At 51.8% G+C, this 19,165-nt stretch overlaps 3 protein-coding genes across 4 annotated transcripts; all 3 read right to left on the bottom strand.

The window, feature by feature from the left end:
- Positions 1-3,198: 3,198 nt before the first annotated feature.
- LOC148648561 (GTPase IMAP family member 7-like) lies at positions 3,199-6,084 on the bottom strand. The gene is made up of 2 exons (XM_088607086.1): positions 5,764-6,084; positions 3,199-4,813 (listed from the first exon to the last, which is right to left on the bottom strand). Exons 1-2 carry the CDS (start codon positions 5,768-5,770, stop codon positions 3,831-3,833), a joined length of 990 nt encoding a protein of 329 aa, XP_088463212.1. The 5' UTR covers positions 5,771-6,084; the 3' UTR covers positions 3,199-3,830.
- An 853-nt stretch (positions 6,085-6,937) lies between these two features.
- LOC148648560 (GTPase IMAP family member 9-like) lies at positions 6,938-9,732 on the bottom strand. The gene is made up of 2 exons (XM_088607145.1): positions 9,480-9,732; positions 6,938-7,718 (listed from the first exon to the last, which is right to left on the bottom strand). Exons 1-2 carry the CDS (start codon positions 9,484-9,486, stop codon positions 7,048-7,050), a joined length of 678 nt encoding a protein of 225 aa, XP_088463271.1. The 5' UTR covers positions 9,487-9,732; the 3' UTR covers positions 6,938-7,047.
- Positions 9,733-13,121: 3,389 nt separating this feature from the next.
- On the bottom strand, positions 13,122-18,382 carry LOC148648559 (neoverrucotoxin subunit beta-like). Of its 2 annotated transcripts, XM_088607110.1 has the most exons (3): positions 18,353-18,382; positions 17,259-17,411; positions 13,122-16,308 (listed from the first exon to the last, which is right to left on the bottom strand). In XM_088607110.1, exons 2-3 carry the CDS (start codon positions 17,356-17,358, stop codon positions 15,458-15,460), a joined length of 951 nt encoding a protein of 316 aa, XP_088463236.1. In that variant the 5' UTR covers positions 17,359-17,411; positions 18,353-18,382; the 3' UTR covers positions 13,122-15,457. The 2 variants fall into 2 exon arrangements, with proteins under 2 accessions (XP_088463236.1, XP_088463235.1); XM_088607109.1 differs by lacking the exon at positions 18,353-18,382 and having other exon boundaries at positions 17,259-18,067.
- Between the last annotated feature and the right edge of the window lie 783 nt (positions 18,383-19,165).

Raw genomic sequence — 19,165 nt, 5'->3', positions numbered from 1 at the left:
GTTTAATGTCGTCTTAGGATACACAGTTAATGAACAGCGCTGATTAAAGGGGGAGCAAGAGGCGGAGTCCAGCCCCCAGCTCCTGGACACCTGCGGGCTCTGCAGTCACTCAGGTCTGAGCAGAGCGAACCCCGCAGAGTCGCCAGGCAGGAGCTTGGCGAGAGCTTGGGGCTGGGAGGACCCCAGGGGCAGGAGTGGGGGACCCCTGGTGAGAGCAGCAGTGTGATTTTGAAGGAGGGTGACAGTATAGTTAAAATACACGCTCTGGGCTGCTCGAGCTGGGGAGAAGGCTAGTCTTGACCCCTGACCCCTTACTCTGACCTCTGACCCTTGCTCTTACCCTGACCCCCTGACCCCTGTCCTGGAGGTAGTGGGCACCTGCAGGCCCTGGGTGAACTGGAAGAGCTCTCTCCGACTGTGAGTGCGCTTGAAGAGTGTGGCATCACTCTGTTGTGAAGAGCAGGCAGGGAGTGCGTGCCGGCTCAGTGTTCCTGCACGAAGCTGAGCCCCAGTGTAGTGGCAGGGAGTGATTGTGCGCATGTGGCTTTCATTAGAGAAGCACGAGTCTGGGTGTCAGCTCCAGGAGAGGCCCCAGCCAGGGCTGGGACTGTGCGACTGTTGCTGTCCCTGTGCTGAGCAGAGCTGCAGGCAGAGAGGTGTCTCAGCACTTCCAGAAACTCAGACGGATAGAGCCCCAGAATGACTCAGTTTATATCAGCATCCCATCGACAGAATTACTGTTTGCTAGTAACCCAGCAGGTGTTTGGCAGAAAAGGCTGGAAAGGGGGAAGGAGGACTGAATTCACGATCTTGTGTAGCAGTGTGTCGGTACACAGGCATGTGTGTGTGTAGGTGTGTGTTTGTGTTTTTTAAGGTGTGGAGGTGTATGTGTAGGTGTGTGTGTGCAGGTGTGCGGTTGAGTGTGTCTAGGTGTGTGTGTGTGTTCAAGTGTGCAACTGTGTGTGTAGGTGAGCAGGTGTGCAGCTGTGTGTGTTCAGGTGTGCAGTTGTGTGTGTGTGCAGGTGTGTCTAGGTGTGTGTGTAGGTGTGCAGGTGTGTCCAGGTGTGTGTATCTCTCTCTCTCTCAGATTCCCGGGATCTGTCAACAGGCCAGTTGGAGAAGAACGCTCAGCACCTGGAGCAGAGAGTGAGCGTTGGGCGTGGGCGGCCGGTCTTTGTGCTCGGGTTGAGATCGCTCCTGTTTATACTTGACTTTCTCTCTCTCTCCGTTTCCCACGGGAGAGACAGCAGGAGAGTGGGAGCAGGCGGAACAACGGAATTCCAGTTCCTGCTTTTCTGGTTGTGCCGACTGGACGTCTGAAGGCCGGGAGGCAGAGAAGAGCAGTGACTCCTCTGTGACCCCAGAGCGGGGTGCGTCTGGGGACCCAGAGCCCGGATCAGCGCAGTCCTGAAGTGAGCTCACTGACGGACGGCCGTGTGGACAGAGCAGACACAGCCTCTGTTCCAAGCACAGCCCCGGTCCGGCCGCAGTGTTGCCACCAAGGTCAGGTTCAGGACAAGAGCACCAGTGTCTAACCTCACAGTGGGCGAGGGCCTGGCAGAAGGTACATCCTGGTGTCTCACGCTCCTTCGGTCAGCCAAATAAGAACTTGTCACTGTCAGGGCTGATCACCAAGTGCGCTTCTAACCTTCTGCATGTGTGTCTGCTCCATTACTACTGTGAAACTCCTCCTCTTCCTCAGGCGTTCGCCTGGCCTCTCTCCTCCTCTTCCTCAGACGTCACACCCAGCCTCCCTCCTCCTCTTCCTCAGATATCACGCCCAGTCCCCTTCCTCCTCTTCCTCAGGTGTCACACCCAGCCCCCCTCCTCCTCTTCCTCAGGCGTCACTCCCAGCCCCCCTCCTCCTCTTCCTCAGGTTTCACACCTCTCCTCCAGCGTTCTGATGTGAGCAGCTGTACCTGCCTGCTGCACAAGCTGGAAAGTACAGGGGGCTGGAAGGGTAACTGTGTCATCGTCTCTGTCACTTTGCGCTCTACAGTTCCAGCACAGAGACCTGCTGTGCTGTGTTGGAATCTGCATTCCAGTGCATAATGACTTCCACGTGCGTAGTGTGCGCACGTCCATTCACCAGGAAGCTCTGATGGGGGTGGAGTGTAAGGTTAAGGCATTAAATAATCGCTTGTGGCACGTCTTGATTTCTGTGTAAGTCAGATTACAGAGTGGAAATTTCCATCGCCGCCTGCGCCTCATCGCGGATCTGGCTGGACCTGAAAGTGGGAATTCTTACAGCGTGACGCTGGATCCTCCAGCACAGCCTTAGTCAATGACCCCTGAGCTGCTCCATCGCAACTTCCCAGAATCATAGTTACAGTTTAACTATTGCGAAAACATGTGAGGTTTCGCAACGCTGCTTAATGGGGCGTTGAAAACATGCATCTCATTCCATATCATTGGATTAGAGCTGCTCTGAATTAACACACCTTAAAAAACATTAACGACAAAAAGAGGATATGGAAAACATGGGCAGACTGAAAAACAGATGATAAATATCCAGCCTGAGGTGAGTTTAAGACCAAGAAAACCCACAGACACACTGACCCCCCAGGAGCAGGACTGGACAGACACAGACACACTGACCCTCCAGGAGCAGGACTGGACAGCCCTGGTGTAGAGAGACTAGACAGCCCACAGACACACTGACCCCCCAGGAGCAGGACTGGACAGCCCTGGTGTAGAGAGACTGGACAGCCCACAGACACACTGACCCCCCAGGAGCAGGACTGGACAGCCCTGGTGTAGAGACTGGCTCTCACAGACACACTGACTCTCCAGGAAACCCCTGACATAAATCTGTATTAACAGCTTCCTCTTTTCAACTGTCAGAATAACAGCAGCACGGGAGAATCAATTAAGCTACTCAGAAAACAGAAGTAGTTATAAATAACAAACAGAACTGAGAATATTTGGACACGCTTTATGATATGTGTATTTTTACTGCAATTGTGACTGACTACAGAGTTTATGAAGTGGGGCACTTGTATTAAGTAACCAAGTATGCTACATCATGAACAATCTCTCACTGTTGGCTGCTGCTGAGTATCTGCATCAGGGTGTGGATTCAGCGCTGGTCAGTATTCAGACATTCTCTTCCTCACTGACTGGGACTGGGACGTGTCCCTCTTCAGATTGTCACTTACTTCAAGCTGCTGAGCTCTCAGGACAAACAGACGATACACATGACATTCTTCAGCATTTTATTATTCAGCAGTAATTTGTTAGACACTCTTTCCTGAGTCACAACTAGCCATCTCCCATACACACACGCAAACACACCTCTCCATCTCTCACACCCTGACACAGCTCCCTCAAGCTCACACAAACACACACACAACTCTCTCTTGCACACTCTCTGACACACCTCTCTCACTCCTGTGCGCACTCTCTGACACAGCTCTCTCACTCCTGTGCGCACTCTCTTGACACACTCTCTCACCCCTGTGCGCACTCTCTGACACAGCTCTCTCACCCCTGTGCGCACTCTCTGACACAGCTCTCTCACTCCTGTGCGCACTCTCTGACACACCTCTCTCACTCCTGTGCGCACTCTCTTGACACACCCTCTCACCCCTGTGCGCACTCTCTTGACACACTCTCTCACCCCTGTGCACACTCTCTGACACACCCCTCTCTCACTCCTGTGCGCACTCTCTGACACTCCTCTCTCACACCCCTCTCTCACTCCTGTGCGCACTCTCTGACACTCCTCTCTCACACCCCTCTCTCACTCCTGTGCACACTCTCGGACAAGGCGGCCTTGTCTCTTTGGCGGGACCGTGGGATCAGTCAGCAGCAGTGAGTTTGCTCAGTTCTCAGCTCTCGTCTGGCTTGAAGGCCTGTAACTTGTCCATCACGTCCGAGAACAGGGCCTTGACCGCCAGCTTGGCCGCCTCCCTGGACCCCTCCGCCGACTTGGCCGCGCGGCCCCCCTTCACGGCCATGGAGAAGGCGCCCACCGCGCAGCCCGCGATCAGGACGGGGGAGGGCCCGGCGGCGGCGGCGGGGAGCAGGAACACCACCCCGAGCAGCGCCCCCAGCAGGACCCCCAGCGACACGCCGATCAGCACGTTGACCCGCTTCCTCATGAGCCTCTCCACCGCCTCCTTGCGGGCCGCGTCCGGGTCCTGGCCCGGGCCCTGGCCCTGCTCCCGCAGGACGGCCTCCTGCTCCTGCTGCAGGGCCTCCTCTGTGCCCTGGTACATGTCGTTGGTGAAGCAGCCGCCGCCGCCGCGCGCCACCATGGCGTCCACCTTGTCCAGCAGCTCGCTCACCTGGGCGCGGTCGCCCGGCTCCTTGTTGCGGAAGAGGTGGCAGCCGCCCCCGCAGCGGCCCACCAGCTCCGCCAGGTGGGGGTCCTCCTGCACGAACTGGGCCAGCGGCTTGCCGGCCAGCTCCTCGCCGCGGGTCAGCAGCACCACGGTGTGGCGCAGGGCCTGCTCGCCGAACAGCTGCAGGACGGTGTCCACCACCCTCCTCTCCGTCCGCTTCCTGCGGCCCACCCGGATCACCAGCAGGAAGGCGTGGGGCCCCGGGGCGCTCAGCGCCACGCAGCGCAGGACCTCCTGCTTGACCTCCAGCTCCGACAGGTCGGTGTCGAAGAAGCCCGGCGTGTCCACCACCAGCACGGGCCGCCCGCCCACCTCCCCGCGCTCCAGCGCGCTGCGCTTGGTCACCGACCTGGGGCTGGCCTCGCTCCGGAAGGCCTTCCTGCCCAGGATGGTGTTTCCCGAGCTGCTGCGGCCCTGGCCGGTCATTCCCAGGAGCACCAGCCTCCGCTCCCAGCTGCCCTCGGAGCCTGCGGAGGAGGAGACGGGGCGCGTGAGTCCAGGGGGACCGACATCCCAGCGGAAGAGACCGCTACCCAGGAGACTTACAAGTGAGGGGAAGAGCATTTCAAACTGAGTGCCAGAGAGAGAGAGCATGCACACTCTACACAGAGGGTGGTGGGAGTGGGGAGCAAGCTGCCCTGCCATGTTGTTGACGCCAATACTCTGGCTTCTCTCAAGACAGACCTGGATGAGATCCTTGGGAAAATAAACTGTCTGTGTGTGTGTGGGGGGGGGGGGATAAGCGATTCAAAATGAAAACAAAAGGCACTTCTTTACTCAAAGGGTGGCGGGAGTGTGGAACAAGCAGCCCAGCCTGAACAGCAGGATGAGATGCTGGGATTAATTACTACTTAATTACCAACTGGAACAGAGGGGCAAAACGGCCTCCTGGAACTTGTTCTGTTTCTAGGGGGCAGAATATCAGCCTTAACAACATGCTTTCCCAGCGCGGGGCTGATGTGCAGCACCGGCCCCTCTCTCTGGGACCCCATCAGTGTATTCAAACTGAGTGCAAATCCACAATGTTTCTTTTTTTTTTACATGACCTTGCAGATAGCTTCCTGTGCTTCCTGCTCGCGCTGAGCTGTGGACACACCCCACCCACTGCACAGCTAAATCGGAGTTTCCTGTGCGGATCTGAGATAAACTGCAGTCAGTTCTCTCAGTGTTTTCTCTGTATTTCTTACACTTCATCTGCACTGAATCACAGACCAGTGCGCGCTCCCCCTTTCTGCTCTGCTATACAATAGAACAACATCTGCACCCAGGCCATCCATAACCATGGAGGATCAGATGACATCACTGTTGTTTTCTGGATTCACTTCACCATCTTGGATGAGGTCTTAAGACATGCCCGGCAGCTTCCAGAGCCCTGCCTGCCTGAACACCAAGGGTTCGCTCAGACGAATCCACTCACCTGCCATCGTCTCCCTGGGTCTGGAGTCTTCCTCTCTGCGAGAGTCCTGTTCCTGCAGGAGAGCAGCGCGGAGTCTCTCAGCGTCCTTGTGTCTGAGTGTCTGAGTGTGCGCAGTGTGTGAGCACAGAGCGGAGAGAGGCCACTGTGTGTGTGTGTCAGTGCAGGGCTGAGAGGGAGTGTACTGTGTGTCAGTGCAGGGCTGAGAAAGTTTAGTGTGTGTGTGTCAGTGTAGAGCTAAGAGAGAGTTTACTGTGTGTGTGCAGAGCTGAGTGAGAGTTTACTGTATGTGTGTGTGTAGAGCTAAGAGAGAGTTTACTGTGTGTGTGCAGAGCTGAGAGGGAGTTTACTGTGTGTGTGTGCAGAGCTGAGAGGGGGTTTACTGTGTGTGTGTGCAGAGCTGAGAGGGAGTTTACTGTGTGTGTGTGCAGAGCTGAGAGAGAGTTTACCGTGTGTGTCAGTAATTGGCTGACAGATCAGACTTTGTGCTGAATGGAAAAACTTCAGTGTTTGTTCCTGCACTGAGGAGTCAGACAGAGCTGTATTGTTGAGCAAACAAGGTACAGTTCCATGTCTTTGTATCTGTGATGAGCAGTATTAAAAGACTGTCTTTCACAGCCTCTGTTCCAATTATCTCACTTCAGCAGACAGGTCCAGACAGATGTTTCTGTTTCTTTCTAAAAACCACATCGGTTTCTAACCCATCTAACGTGGTTTCAGTATAGAAACATAAAAGAAGAACCATTATCTTAGTCAGATTCATCAGCTTCAAAGCTCTGCAATAAATCTGAAATGAAAACAACCAGTCCTGACATTATCCAGTACTCTCTATTCCTGTAACCCTAATCAATATTCTCCAGTACTCTCCATTACTGTAACCCTAACCCCAACCAATATTCTCTAATACTCTCCATTACTGTAACCCTAACCCCAGCCAATATTCTCTAATACTCTCCATTACTGTAACCCTAACCCCAGCCAATATTCTCTAATACTCTCCATTACTGTAACCCTAACCCCAACCAATATTCTCTAATACTCCCCATTACACACCAGTATTCTCCAGTGCTCCCCATTACACACCAGCAGCCTACAGTATAAACAGTAAGTCTGCGGGGACCGGGGTTGGAGAGCCCTGATCTGGGGTGACCTCTAAGACAACTGTACGGCCCTTCAGTTCAGAAATATAGATTTGTTTATTTCCACAGTGTTGACACACAACAACCTCCAAAACGGACTGCGTTTCAAAGTGCTCAGTTCGGGGCGTGGACCCCGGGGGGGCCCGCCTCACGAGCAGGTGCACTGCTTCTTCCTGGCCGGTGCCGGGTCCCGGTCCCGGTCCGGGTCCGGTCCGCGGGTGTAGAACTCGCAGCCGTGCTCCAGCCGGTTGCGCTGGGCCATGCTCTCGACCTTGTCCAGCAGCCGGGGCACCTGGGCCGGGTCGCCGGCGGCGCCGTTGTCGAAGACGTGGTAGCGGCCGCCGCACTGCTCCACCAGCCGGGCCAGGTACTCGTCCTCGCCGAAGAACTCCTCCACGGGCCTGCCCTCCAGCTCGTCCGCCTTGGTGAAGAGCACCAGCGTGTAGGCGGGGCCGCGCGCCCCGAACAGGCCGCGCGCCGCCTCCAGCGCCGCCTTCTCCTCCGGCCCGTAGCGCTCGTCCAGGCCCACCAGCAGCAGCAGGGCGTGGGGCCCCGGCGCGCACAGCGCCAGGCTGCGGCCCACCTCGGCCAGCAGCGCCTGCTCCCCCATCTGCGTGTGCAGCAGGCCTGGCGTGTCCACCAGCGTGAGCAGCCGGCCGTGGGCGCGGCCGGACCGGCGCTCGCAGTCGTGCGTCACCGACTCGCGGCTGGCCTCCGAGCGGAACTCCGGCCCGCCCAGCAGCGTGTTCCCCGAGCTGCTCCGGCCCGAGCCCGTGATGCCCAGCAGCACCATGCGCAGCTCTCCCGCCCCCTGGGCACCTGCGGAAGAGGGGGCGTCAGCGTGGAGACCGGGGAGCAGAGCAGCGGACCGGGACCGGAGGGGCTCACGACAGCAGGCGGCTCGGCCCGCGGGTCGATATATGACCAACAGCAAACTAATTGCAGAACACCGATCATGAACGCTGATCGAATGAATGTTCGACTATTGTTCGGGGGGATTTCTAACGGAGCGGGTCCGGACCGGGTTCGGGTCAGTACTTTCAGAGTTTTAAATCGGGTCGGGCGGGTGCAGGGTCAGAAAAGAAGCCGACCCGCGCATCACCAGCGCACAGGGTTTACCATTCTTGTCGTTTACGCTACAACACGGCTGGTACCACGGCGACGTGGTTATAACCATAGTATAAGCCGGTAATTACAATGTCATTACCAGGGTGCAACCCAATCTGAAGCCCTGGCGCTGTGGGAGAGGTACTGTAAGCAGAGTGAGCACTTTCTCTGTTCCAGTTGGTAACCCCCCCAAGTCGAGAGGGGTCACGTGTGACTAAGAGAAACTGGCACAGATCCTAGATCACAGATCCTAGAGGGAGGGAGGGGCGTCTCGTTAGCTCTCGTTAGCTCACTGGAGCATGACAGACACACACCCCCACAGCAGGCAGAGGGTGCCATTCCAGTCCAGTCCGGAGCACGTCTTCGGCACAGCCGGCTGCCCAGTGACAGGGCCGGACTAACCGGCAGGCCGTGCCTGAATTTCTCTCGGGAAGAGCCCAGGGAAAACTCTGCGTCTGGGAGACCCGGGCAAGGGAGCTGATCAGCTTGACTGTGCACACCTCCTCCCCTCACACTGACCCTGCGTAGCTCTTGTCTCTCTCAGTGTCTCCTCCCTGTGCTGCCCTGCCCTGTGTCTCACAGCTCTGCTGGCAGGATCCCAGCTGCTGTCTCCCACACGCCCAGCAGTCTGTGATTCAGAGGACTCAGCGCAGGGCTGGTTCAGAGTCACAGCCTCCCGGGCTACAGAGGCCCTGCTGACACAGACAAAGGGATATTCCCAGTGGGAATCCTGTCGATGGTGAGGAATGGCTTTTTCGGACGGCTCTCTCTGCCTCAGCTCCTCCCCCTCTCCTACAGGAGCTGCACGAGGCTGAAGAGAACGGTGGCCACCCTCTGAACTGCAGGCTCTCCGTCTCCAGCGGAAAGCAGGCTGGACTCTCACCACACCCTTTCCGGTTTCTCCATCGCTACAGCCCTGGAGACTCCAGGACAGCAGGGAGAATCTGAGTCCTGCTCAGCAGCACACGGAGCCCGACCAGAACCGGGTCGGCGCGCGGCTCTGAACAGGCTGTGCCGCGTGTCAGCGGGCCTGACAGAGCAGCTCTTTGTTCTCAATCCGCGCAGGAAAGAGGAAGCAGAGAGACGCACAGGCAGGAGGAAACAGCCCTCAGATCGCACTGCTGCCTCTCCAGGTGCTGCTGCAGCTCGTTCTGCCCCAGTCTGCCCCAGTCTGCCCCAGTCTGCACCCTGGCTCTGCCCCCCCACCAGGCAGAGCAGCCTGGAGACCATGAAGAAGAGGCCCTGTCTCACACCCTCTCTGCCCTGAACACAGACACTCTCCACCGTGACGCCACACTGCCTGAATGAACAAGCCACACCAGAGCACTGGACACAGCTGTGTGCATCCAGACCACCACTACAGCCAATCTCTCAGCCTGGGCAGGACAGGGGCTCAGACTGCAGCCCCACTAAAGTCTACACCGTCTACAGGCTGGCTCGGAGCTCCTCAGACTCAAGCAGAAGACCACTGACCTGCCATAGTGCCTGCGGTGCTCCTGAGCCGGGGAGAGGGTGCTGTCCGTGTGGCGCAGGAGACGGGTGCTCAGTGCGTCTGGGCGCGCTCAGCCAGAGAGCAGGCAGGCAGAGCAGGTCCTGAGCGCAGGATTGCGGTCTCCGAGAGATTTCGGTTCTAGCCCTTGTTTATCAGAAAGGGAGGCAGGTCCACAGGAGTCCGCCCTCTGACGTAGCTCTGTCCTCCCTCCCCCTGGACTAGTCTGCAGGCAAATGAGCTCCTGGATTGTGTAGACAGAGGTTGGTGAGCAGCGAGAAGAGATGACGTGGCATACGTCACGGGGAGGGACTGTCAGGCTGGTCTTCCTCTTTCTGTGCCAGGCTCACAGCTCCGCACACTGGCCCACACTGCCTCTCTGCCTCGCCTGCCAGTCCCTCAGCTCGAATCAGAACCCCACACTGCCTCCATCCCTCTTTTCCAGAGTCTCAGCTCCAGCAGCTGGGCCTCTGTGCCTCACTCTCTCAAAATCCCAGGACTGTAACTGTAATGTCCCTCACTGCCTCTCTCCTTCCTATTATCTCAGCTCTACCCCCTGTCCCTCACTGCCTCTCTCCTTCCTAATATCTCAGCTCTACCCACTGTCCCACACTGCCTCTCTCTCTCAGCTCTACCCACTGTCCCACACTGCCTCTCTCTCTTCAGTGTCACCTGGGCCACTAGTTCAATTTCACCTCCCATTAAATCCCCTGAATTCAGAATCCCTAGTTTCTCAAGGGGAAGGAATTTAGGATTTTAAAGGGAGAAAGCTGATAGAGTTAGTACAGGAGAGAGTCTGTTCACTGAGAGTCTGTTCAGCAGACATGAGCCTTTCTCTCTCACAGCCAGCTGAAGATCAACTGTCCATCACATGACCTTCACACGACACACAGTCCTGACACAGTGTGGGGACTCCTGTTCACTGTGTGAGGAGGCTCTCTCAGACAGCAGTACTGCTCAGCTGTGCTTCTGAGCCTCAGTGTGGAACAGTTCACACACAGGTCTCTGATCACAGCTTGACTACCACCATTCTCTTCACAATACATCTGACTTCAACCTGCACTCAAGGTGTCCACAAGAACACACACTGTCTAACTACAATAGTACAGGAGTGTAGGGGAGGTGATCAGTAGACTGTAGATCTCCAGGTGTCAGTGTGAACAGGAGTGTGGAGGAGGTGATCAGTACTGTAGATCTCCAGGTGTCAGTGTGAACAGGAGTGTGGAGGAGGTGATCAGTACTGTAGATCTCCAGGTGTCAGTGTGAGCAGGAGTGTGGAGGAGGTGATCAGTACTGTAGATCTCCAGGTGTCAGTGTGAGCAGGAGTGTGGAGGAGGTGATCAGTACTGTAGATCTCCAGGTGTCAGTGTGAGCAGGAGTGTGGAGGAGGTGATCAGTACTGTAGATCTCCAGGTGTCAGTGTGAACAGGAGTGTGGAGGAGGTGATCAGTACTGTAGATCCAGGTGTCAGTGTGAACACAGTGCTTGAGGTAAGCCTGTCTCTATCACCCCTGTATCTCCAGCTGTCAGCAGGTCTCTGCATGTTAACTCTCTCTTCCTGTATCTCCACTGTTCCGGAGCTGCGTGTTGTGTTTGGAAGACTCCCTGCTGGCACAGACATGCCCTCTGTGTGCTGAGGATGGCAGCCCAGGCCTCAGTGCCAGCTGGGAGGCCTGTCCTCAGTCCCATGATGCACCTGTGTGGGGAGTGCAGACTGCAGCACTGAGAGAAGAGGAGAGAGCAGTGTGCTCCTCCCTCTGGCATCACAGACCTGCCCTTCGCTCTGCTCTCTTCTCAGCATGAGAGTCAGGACTGGCTGCAGGACCCTACACCTGCTTTCAGCAGATCCAGATATTCCACATTCCGCACAGAAACACAGACAGAACCGGCTTCAGGGTAGACACACGCAGAGGAGCTTCAGTAAAACACGAATGTGTTTATTCAGCTCTACAGGAGTGGCTACAGCTCACATCACTGCTCCTGAGACTCCAGACCAGTTTAGTCTGGTGTCCCACTGGGACACCAGTGACATCAGCGCATGCAGACTGGTGCCCAGTCTGTCCAGCCTGGACAGGAGCTTCTTGAAGGGACAGAAGAGTGGACGTCAGAGGACGCCCGGCCCAGCCCTGTCTGTGGTTCTGTAGAGAGTCGTCAGTCCCTCACCGCGCTGTGGGCAGCTGGTTTCTGCTCACCAGCCCTGTCCGCTGTGAGAGATGTCTGGGGCCCGGCTGGGCTCCAGGGGGCAGGAGAGTCATGTGAGCCTCACAGGGCCCGGCAGGCTCTGAGCTGAACGCGTGGGCCGCAGGCAAACACGCCACATACCTGTGGTCTGCTGCTTGCTCTGGGGCTCTTGTACAGCCCAGCTTAGCATGAACACAGGCTGCCCCTGAGCTGCACACTGTGTGACCAGGTGTGTCACTGTGTTCGCAGGCCAGCTCAGCATGAACACAGGCTGCCCCTGAGCTGCACACTGTGTGACCAGGTGTGTCACTGTGCTCACAGGCCAGCTCAGCATGAACACAGGCTGCCCCTGAGCTGCACACTGTGTGACCAGGTGTGTCACTGTGCTCACAGGCCAGCTCAGCATGATCAGTCCAGGACAGTGTTCTTTAACGTTCTTGCAATGTGATTCAGACACAGACAGTCAATAGCCAGCGCAGAAAAGATGAGGCAAGGAGATAAGCTTTAGGTTTTCCTGTGCTCCTCTGCACAGTTTCAGTGTATTATACCCTGTCTTATAGCAAGCTCCCAGTTTCAGAGTCTATTTCTCTCCCTTTCCCAGATTAAAGTGAGTCAGGGCACAAAGTCGATCACTAATTGAAGCAATCCAGGGAGTGATGTTGATCCCAGAAGGCAGCAGAGTCTTGAGTGACCATTGCCACATGATGAAGATCATCACCAGCCAGATTAAACTGACTCCTTGCCTCTGCACAGATACCAGTTGCTGATTAGGTTGGCACCCACTGTCTGGATTGAGCTCATGTTCTGCCTGTTGGCCCTACAGGGTTGTTGTGTTGGCAGGTAGATGGAGCCAGAGTGCACTTTGCCACACTGAGGCTCCGTTTGTATAACTACAGCACAAACACAGCGCTGATTTCAAGGAAACTCCTGAGAGAAAAGGCAGAGAGTGAAAAGAGTTTTAATCGAGACGTTTGTCCAGCAGGAAGGGTGTGTGTATCTCTGTGTAGAGTCTCTCAGGAGCTGTGGGACAGGGGGACTGATAGCGGGGTTCTGTTGCAAGAGCAGCAGTAAGTGTGTGCGTGGGCTGCTGCCAAGGCAACCAAATATTTGTGCTGTGGTGAGGTCACTTCCTGTTTCTCCTTGAGGCCAGTCCAGGAAGAGACAGAGCTCTCACACAAGAGGGCGCTGTGCAGCTGCAGCCACACTGAGGACAGGAAGAGACAGAGCTCTCACACAAGAGGGCGCTGTGCAGCTGCAGACACTGAGGACAGGCAGAGACAGAACTCTCACAGTTTATTCTTCACTTCAGTATCTGATGATGTAGCACTCAAGTCTGAAGACTTCTCTCACAGAGCACAGGGATTGATCTGCTCCAGAGATGAGGTGCAACACAGCTCAGACACCTCAGAAATGTTCAAGATAAAACTCAGGCAAAAACTCTCCAATAAGCAAATCTCACTTTATTATTGAACAGAGAGGATGCAGGTTGTAGGACTTGAGCGGACTACACAAATTCACTTGATTAGCAGAACTTGCAGAACTAAATATGTATTTATATAAGTCACACTTATCTAGAGAAAAACACAAGAATAATAGAGGAGTCTTGCAGAGAGCACTGTCTATCAATAATAAGAGATAACAATGGAGTGTGTTTCTGTACAGAGCCCTGTCTGTATCAATAATAAGAGATTATTATGGAGAGTGCTGAGGACAAGCTTTGCACTCTTGACTGGTGAGAACACCACATTCATATATATATACACACACTTCCATAAAATACAGATGTATTTGCTCAGTGTGGTCCATAAGTAATGAAATGTTTATCTTTGAAGTCATTTAGCTCAGTGAAAAACAAACCAATGCTCTCCAGTGCCATTTTCCACAGCTCTTTCTGCTTGTTCTTCTCCTCAGCATTTTGGTTTATGTCAAATAAACCTGAACTACTGAATGTAAAGAAATGCTTTAAGTAATCAAATTTATAGAATTGAAAACCAGTTTCTGTTGTAAAGAGCATCCTGCTGTCACATGTCTCCTCATCCTCCTCATAAAAATCCTCATTTTTCAGATACGCCTCAGAGTGGAAAACACAGTGTGCAGCTGTAGGGTTATCACTGGCATTTTCCACTACCAAGCAGACAGCATTGAGATCACCAGAAATTCCAGTTCTCCCAGCGAATTTCCTGATTTGCTCCTCAATTAGTAAATTCCGTTGGTGCCATTCTCCGTACGCAGGAGCATCAATTATAGTAAGAGTGTATGGGATACGAAATCCCTTTTCACAAACTATTTTGTAAATCGTCATCCACTGAGTGTCCAAATCAACTTCAGAACAGGCTGGGTCTGTAACTACAAATCTGTAGTCATCTTCGAAGCCCACACCCAAGATGTAATTGAACATGGCATTAATCAGCATGGCTTTGTAATGGGCTCTGGTGCCAAGCACAAGGATTGTTCTCTCCATAGAATCGTCACAACACACATCCTCCAATTGTGCCAAAGTACAAAGCCTGGTGTACTGCTCCTCATCCACAGTCTGCTCCTGCAGGTGAAGTTTATAAAGAGCAGGCTCCTCACTCCTGAGCAAATCACTCCTTTCTAAATACCTAATTTTCTTTGTAGTGGTTTGAAGGACTTTGCTTGGGGCTCCAATACCATCATCCCCACAACTGGCCAGGACTCTGATGGAATAGGTGGTGTCTGGTGTCAGATCTCTCATCTCAAAAGAGATGGTCTGGCACTCTTCCTTCACCCTCAGCACTTCTGAGGTCCACTTTTCTGTACCATGTTTTTTGTACTCGATTATGTAGTTACGCACAATCTGGTCTGCTATAGTCTCTGGTTTAGCCCATTCTATTTTAATCCTTGTGTGTCCTTCTTCAAGCACACCAAAGTCTCTGGGTGGGCCTGCTGGCAATGTGCTGGCAGTCACAGAGTCACTGGCAGTGCTCTTTCCTAGTTTTGTTACTGCTGCATATCTGAACATGTATTTCTTGTGTGGAGACAAACCCGAAACCGTGAAGCACTCTTTCACTTCACAAGTTTCAACAAATTTCCATTCTCCTAAGTCTGACACATTCTGGGTCTGTTCTGAATCTGTGTAATACACTTTATACTGTACTGTTTCCTTTGAGCCATATGCTGGTGGTGTCAGCTTGAGGGTGATGCTGTTATGTGATCTTTCAACCACCAATGGGGCCTCAGGCTTAGAAGGGGGATGGAAGTCTTTATTGACAAGTCTTCCCTCCTCGTACAGGTAGATTGACACTCCACGGTGATCAGTGTCCATCTCAGATGCAATGAGGAACTTGCTTTTACTATTCTTGTTGGAGTTCCAGAATTCCAGGAACCGTTTGGCCAGTTCCCTCATGCGCAGGGATACAGTTTCACTGCTGAACCACTGCTCTTGTGAGCTTGCTCTGACTTGCAGTTCAGATTCCTGAGTTCTTAAGAACTTCAAGAGCTCTTCCAGGTAGGGCTCCTCTTCATGCAGTGAAGTGAAAACGAAGCAGAGAACATACTGCCCTGTGGGGTCCAAGATCTGCTCCTCCAACTCGCTCCTGTTTACCATGACGTTGATGTCTTTCATCAGTTTCAGATATGCCTTCACAACATTTTTCTCTGTCTCTTTGTTTTCCAGCCATTCAACAAGAGAGGAGTCTTTAAAAGGGGATTCCTCCTTCCTTTTCAAGATATCTGCCAGCTTATTCTCCTCTTGTTGTCCTCCGCGGATCTGAGGCAGCACCTCTGCCAGGTTCTTCTGGAATGTCAGCTTGTAAATGCGTCAGAGATCTTTGAAGCGTTGTGCTTTTCTTTTGATCTGGCGGAACTTGCTAGCAACCTCGTTTTTCATCAGGTCATTGCTCTTCATTTCACAGTGCCCAAGGTGTTCCAAGATATTTTGTGCGTGATACACCAGCTCCACACTGATTTCACGAACCAGCCTGGCAGCCTGGTCATTCAGAAGTTTAAGGGGGTAAAGCCAAACCTTGATGGGCACTGCGTGTTCCTCCTCAGGCCCAAGCAAATTGGGAAGCTTTGAGTACACTTGAATCGCCTCTTGGAAGGTCACAGGGTTCGATGTCAGCTTGAAATCTCCATAGAAGGTGCACTTGATTTGGTCAACTGTTGTATCAGTTTTCGTGTTGACATTGACTGAACCTTTGACTTCACCACCAATCAAACCCATCATTTTAATTGCTCCCTCCATGCTTCCCTGAACTCCCTGCTTAGTCTCATCAGAGGAGATCTCACGGTCAAACACAAAGAAAGCCTGGGCACCATAAAGCACCCCTGTGACCACGTGTGTGGCTGTGCCCTGATCGAACACCTCCTTGAAGGCAATGTTCTGCTGCCCCAGCTGGTTCATGGTGAGCTGCTCAAACTTGGTGGTGGTGCGATAGTGCAGGGTGATGCGGGCCTGGTGCTTAGATGATTTATTGTCATTCAGAAAGCCAGCAGATCCCTGGACACTGATCATTCCACCCAGAACACTCACTTTCAAAGATGCAGACACATCCAAGGATGAGGTTTTCTCCTCAATAGAGTCCGATGTGATGACTTGGAAATTGGAGTTGCGCTGAGAGCGAACATCAATAGACTCCTTTATTTTATTCAGCTCCCATAATGTGACACCTGCAAGAAATAAGAATTATTTACAAATGTGCATACATGTATGTCTTAGGCAACACAAGTAATATTTCATACTGGACATTCTTCGTATTCCTTGTACTTGTACATCGCCTTCCATCTAGCAGTGCAGATCCCACTTGTGTGATGTGTGACACTAGTTTTGTGACAGACGTGTAATTGTGATCGTCGCGGTTCCGAGCGGGCTCATGCCCTCCACCACCCGTTACGTCCTGCAGCACCTGGGGCGCGAACCCAGGTCTCTGGCATAACGCAACAGGGCACCAGCAGCGTGAGCTAAAGGAGACCTCCCTCAGCCCAGGCAGCTGAGGTCCCTGCTACGCGCAGGGAGGGCGCTGACCTCACCGTATCTGAACTAACTCCACTACATAATGACGAACTACAGTCTATCACTAAATAGGTTGACGGGGAACTTAGGGAGCCCAGACCCAGAATTTAACCTGGACACCTCGTATTTGTAAATATTGTGCCTTGGAATCTTCCTACATCCAAAGATGTTCGAATTGCATCTCTATAGACACAGTGGTGTGAAGAATAAGTGCAGAGGTTTAAACTCAAGCAACAGGAGTTTTTATCTTAGAAATGCCAAGCTTTAAATTTAAAAATGTGTTTTAACACCCGAAGACTTGTGTTCCTGGTATGCCTTGGTGTTAAGACATGAAATGCAAGAAGTGGCACATGTCCTGTCACTCTGACTCTTCAGTTCCACTGATTTTATGGGAATTCAAGTTTGGTGGTGACTAAAGATTGTAAAATGTTGTCATTAAATCAATCAGCTCACAAATTAATTCAATTAACCAACTAAGAGCACAGGGAGGATGAAATCAAGAATTATCTGTAGCCGATCCAGGCAGTGTGAGTGATGAGGATCTTTGACCTGGGTTAGGAGCTGCCCTGGAACGTTTCTGACGAAGATGATGATAAGACATGTTTACCTGGAATGAGGGAGTCGCTGCGGCAGTCGTACAGCATTCCCAGCTGGAAGGGCCGGCCCAGAGAAGCCAGCTCAATTGTGTCATTCTTGTCTGCAGACATGGTGCTGTTACTCCAGAAGAAGGAGCTCAGGGAGGTGGGTACCAGCAGAATAACTGCAAAACACACCAAAGCTACAAGTGACCAGTTTAGCTTCGAATTGACTGCAGTGCAAAGACAAAACAGCCAAAAGATGTTCAATAAAAGTGAATAACCTTTTATTCACACATACAGCAAAGCTTTCACAAGCAAGCAAACATTTCAAACAGTAAAATGACACAAGGCACAAAACAAGGAGGACTGACATTTCTGGAGATGTTTGCAGCCGTGTTGTTACTCTGGACCCTGTGTTGTCAAATTCATAACAGGAACCTCACAACGGCTTCTTTCTGGCCTAAATATTAATACTAATATTGGTACTACTGCCTCAGTGAAGACCCCAGACCTGTCCAGTGTGACTGAAGTATTGACACGTGCCTTTAAAATTCAGATCAGACTCCTGCCTCACCTTATTAACTGGACTAACTTGTAAAACACACTTTCCAAAAAGGTGTCACCTCACATCTTATTGGAAACTGTATCTGAAAGTTTAATCTGTCTCTTGCCTGGAGACAGGACGATATTCAAAACTTCTGAGCTAATCTTTTTTGTCGTTTTACTTCTGTTGTGTGCTGTTAAAAAATGTGGATTATGTTTTATAGAACAGAAAACATCAGAAATGTATCAGAAGCACAGTGCAGCATTTTAAAGCACCAAAACAAACATAAGAGAGAAACATCACAATAACCAACACAGCAATTTAATACTGTAGGTGCCCTGGTTTCGTATCAATGCAAGAACTCTGAACTGTTGTGATCAAATTGATTTAAAAAAAGTATTAACAGCATATTAATTAATAGACAGTACTCAATTGGAGTATTTTGGCAGTGTACAGATCTCAGATCTCAGTGCACCTTTCTTGTCAAAAAGGCAGAAATCATGCACTAGTAAATTCATTATTAAAGCATAGCTCTTGCTCTTTCATTAGTCAGGTTTATGTGAAATTAAATGTACTTACTTGAGTGTGAAAGGGTTCAGCTGGTGAACAGCTAGGGGCTACAAGCTTTTATATAATAATGTCACAGTCACATGGTGAACCTTGTCCTACAGCCTTCAACCTAATGAATATGCAATTAAAACTGAAGTGATAGTTTTGTGTCAAGAACAAGTTCCTGAATAACAAACATCCTCTTGGCAATAATTCAGATGCACATTAGACAAAGGATGACTAGAAGTTTTAATAAAACTAAACTACTCCTTCTATAACAGCTGCAATAATTTAACCACAGCTTCTTACTGTAGGGCCAGACTGGATTGGAATTTTGACTGTGATATTAATTCTGATTGCCAGTAAATCTATATCTGTTCTGTCAGTAAAACACCATTTCATAATTCTTTTTAGTATTCCAAGTAAACAGCTCCTGTTCCCTCCTGGTCTTGTCAGCTTAGTTTGAAACAGGGCATCTTTCATTTGCTATTTGCTATTGCATATGAATCCCCTCAGAATTAATCGTATAAGTAACTTTTTGTCTCCTTGTGCTTTTTGTATTGCACAACCACCACTGAGGCCTGCAGAATTACTTGAAGCCTCAAATACCCAATACCTGTTTGTTTAAATGAGGGTTTACTGCCATACCTCATCAGTGAATGTGTAGCTCAGTGAGTAAAGATGCTCTATAATGACTTTATAAAGTCTCCCCCCGACCATAGAACCTGGTGTCAGACTCTAAGAGTAATAAACAGTGAGAGATAAAAAACAACAGTTTCCTTCTCCAGGGCTGTAATATTTCACCTGTATTGTATATAAACAGTCAATTTTAGCAATTAGGAG

This window comes from Lepisosteus platostomus, chromosome 14 (assembly GCF_059453375.1).
Source record: "Lepisosteus platostomus isolate fLepPlt1 chromosome 14, fLepPlt1.hap1, whole genome shotgun sequence".
Taxonomy (NCBI): Eukaryota; Metazoa; Chordata; class Actinopteri; order Semionotiformes; family Lepisosteidae; genus Lepisosteus; species Lepisosteus platostomus.
This window is presented reverse-complemented; position numbering and strand designations above follow the sequence as displayed.

What these genes read in the sequence shown, in the direction of transcription:
- LOC148648559 (XM_088607110.1), bottom strand. Translation starts at nt 17,358, where the DNA reads ATGTCTGCAGACAAGAATGACACAATTGAGCTGGCTTCTCTGGGCCGG. An exon ending in CAGCGACTCCCTCATTCCAG is followed by an intron (nt 16,309 to 17,258) that starts GTAAACATGTCT and finishes TATTTCTTGCAG; the next exon opens with GTGTCACATTATGGGAGCTG.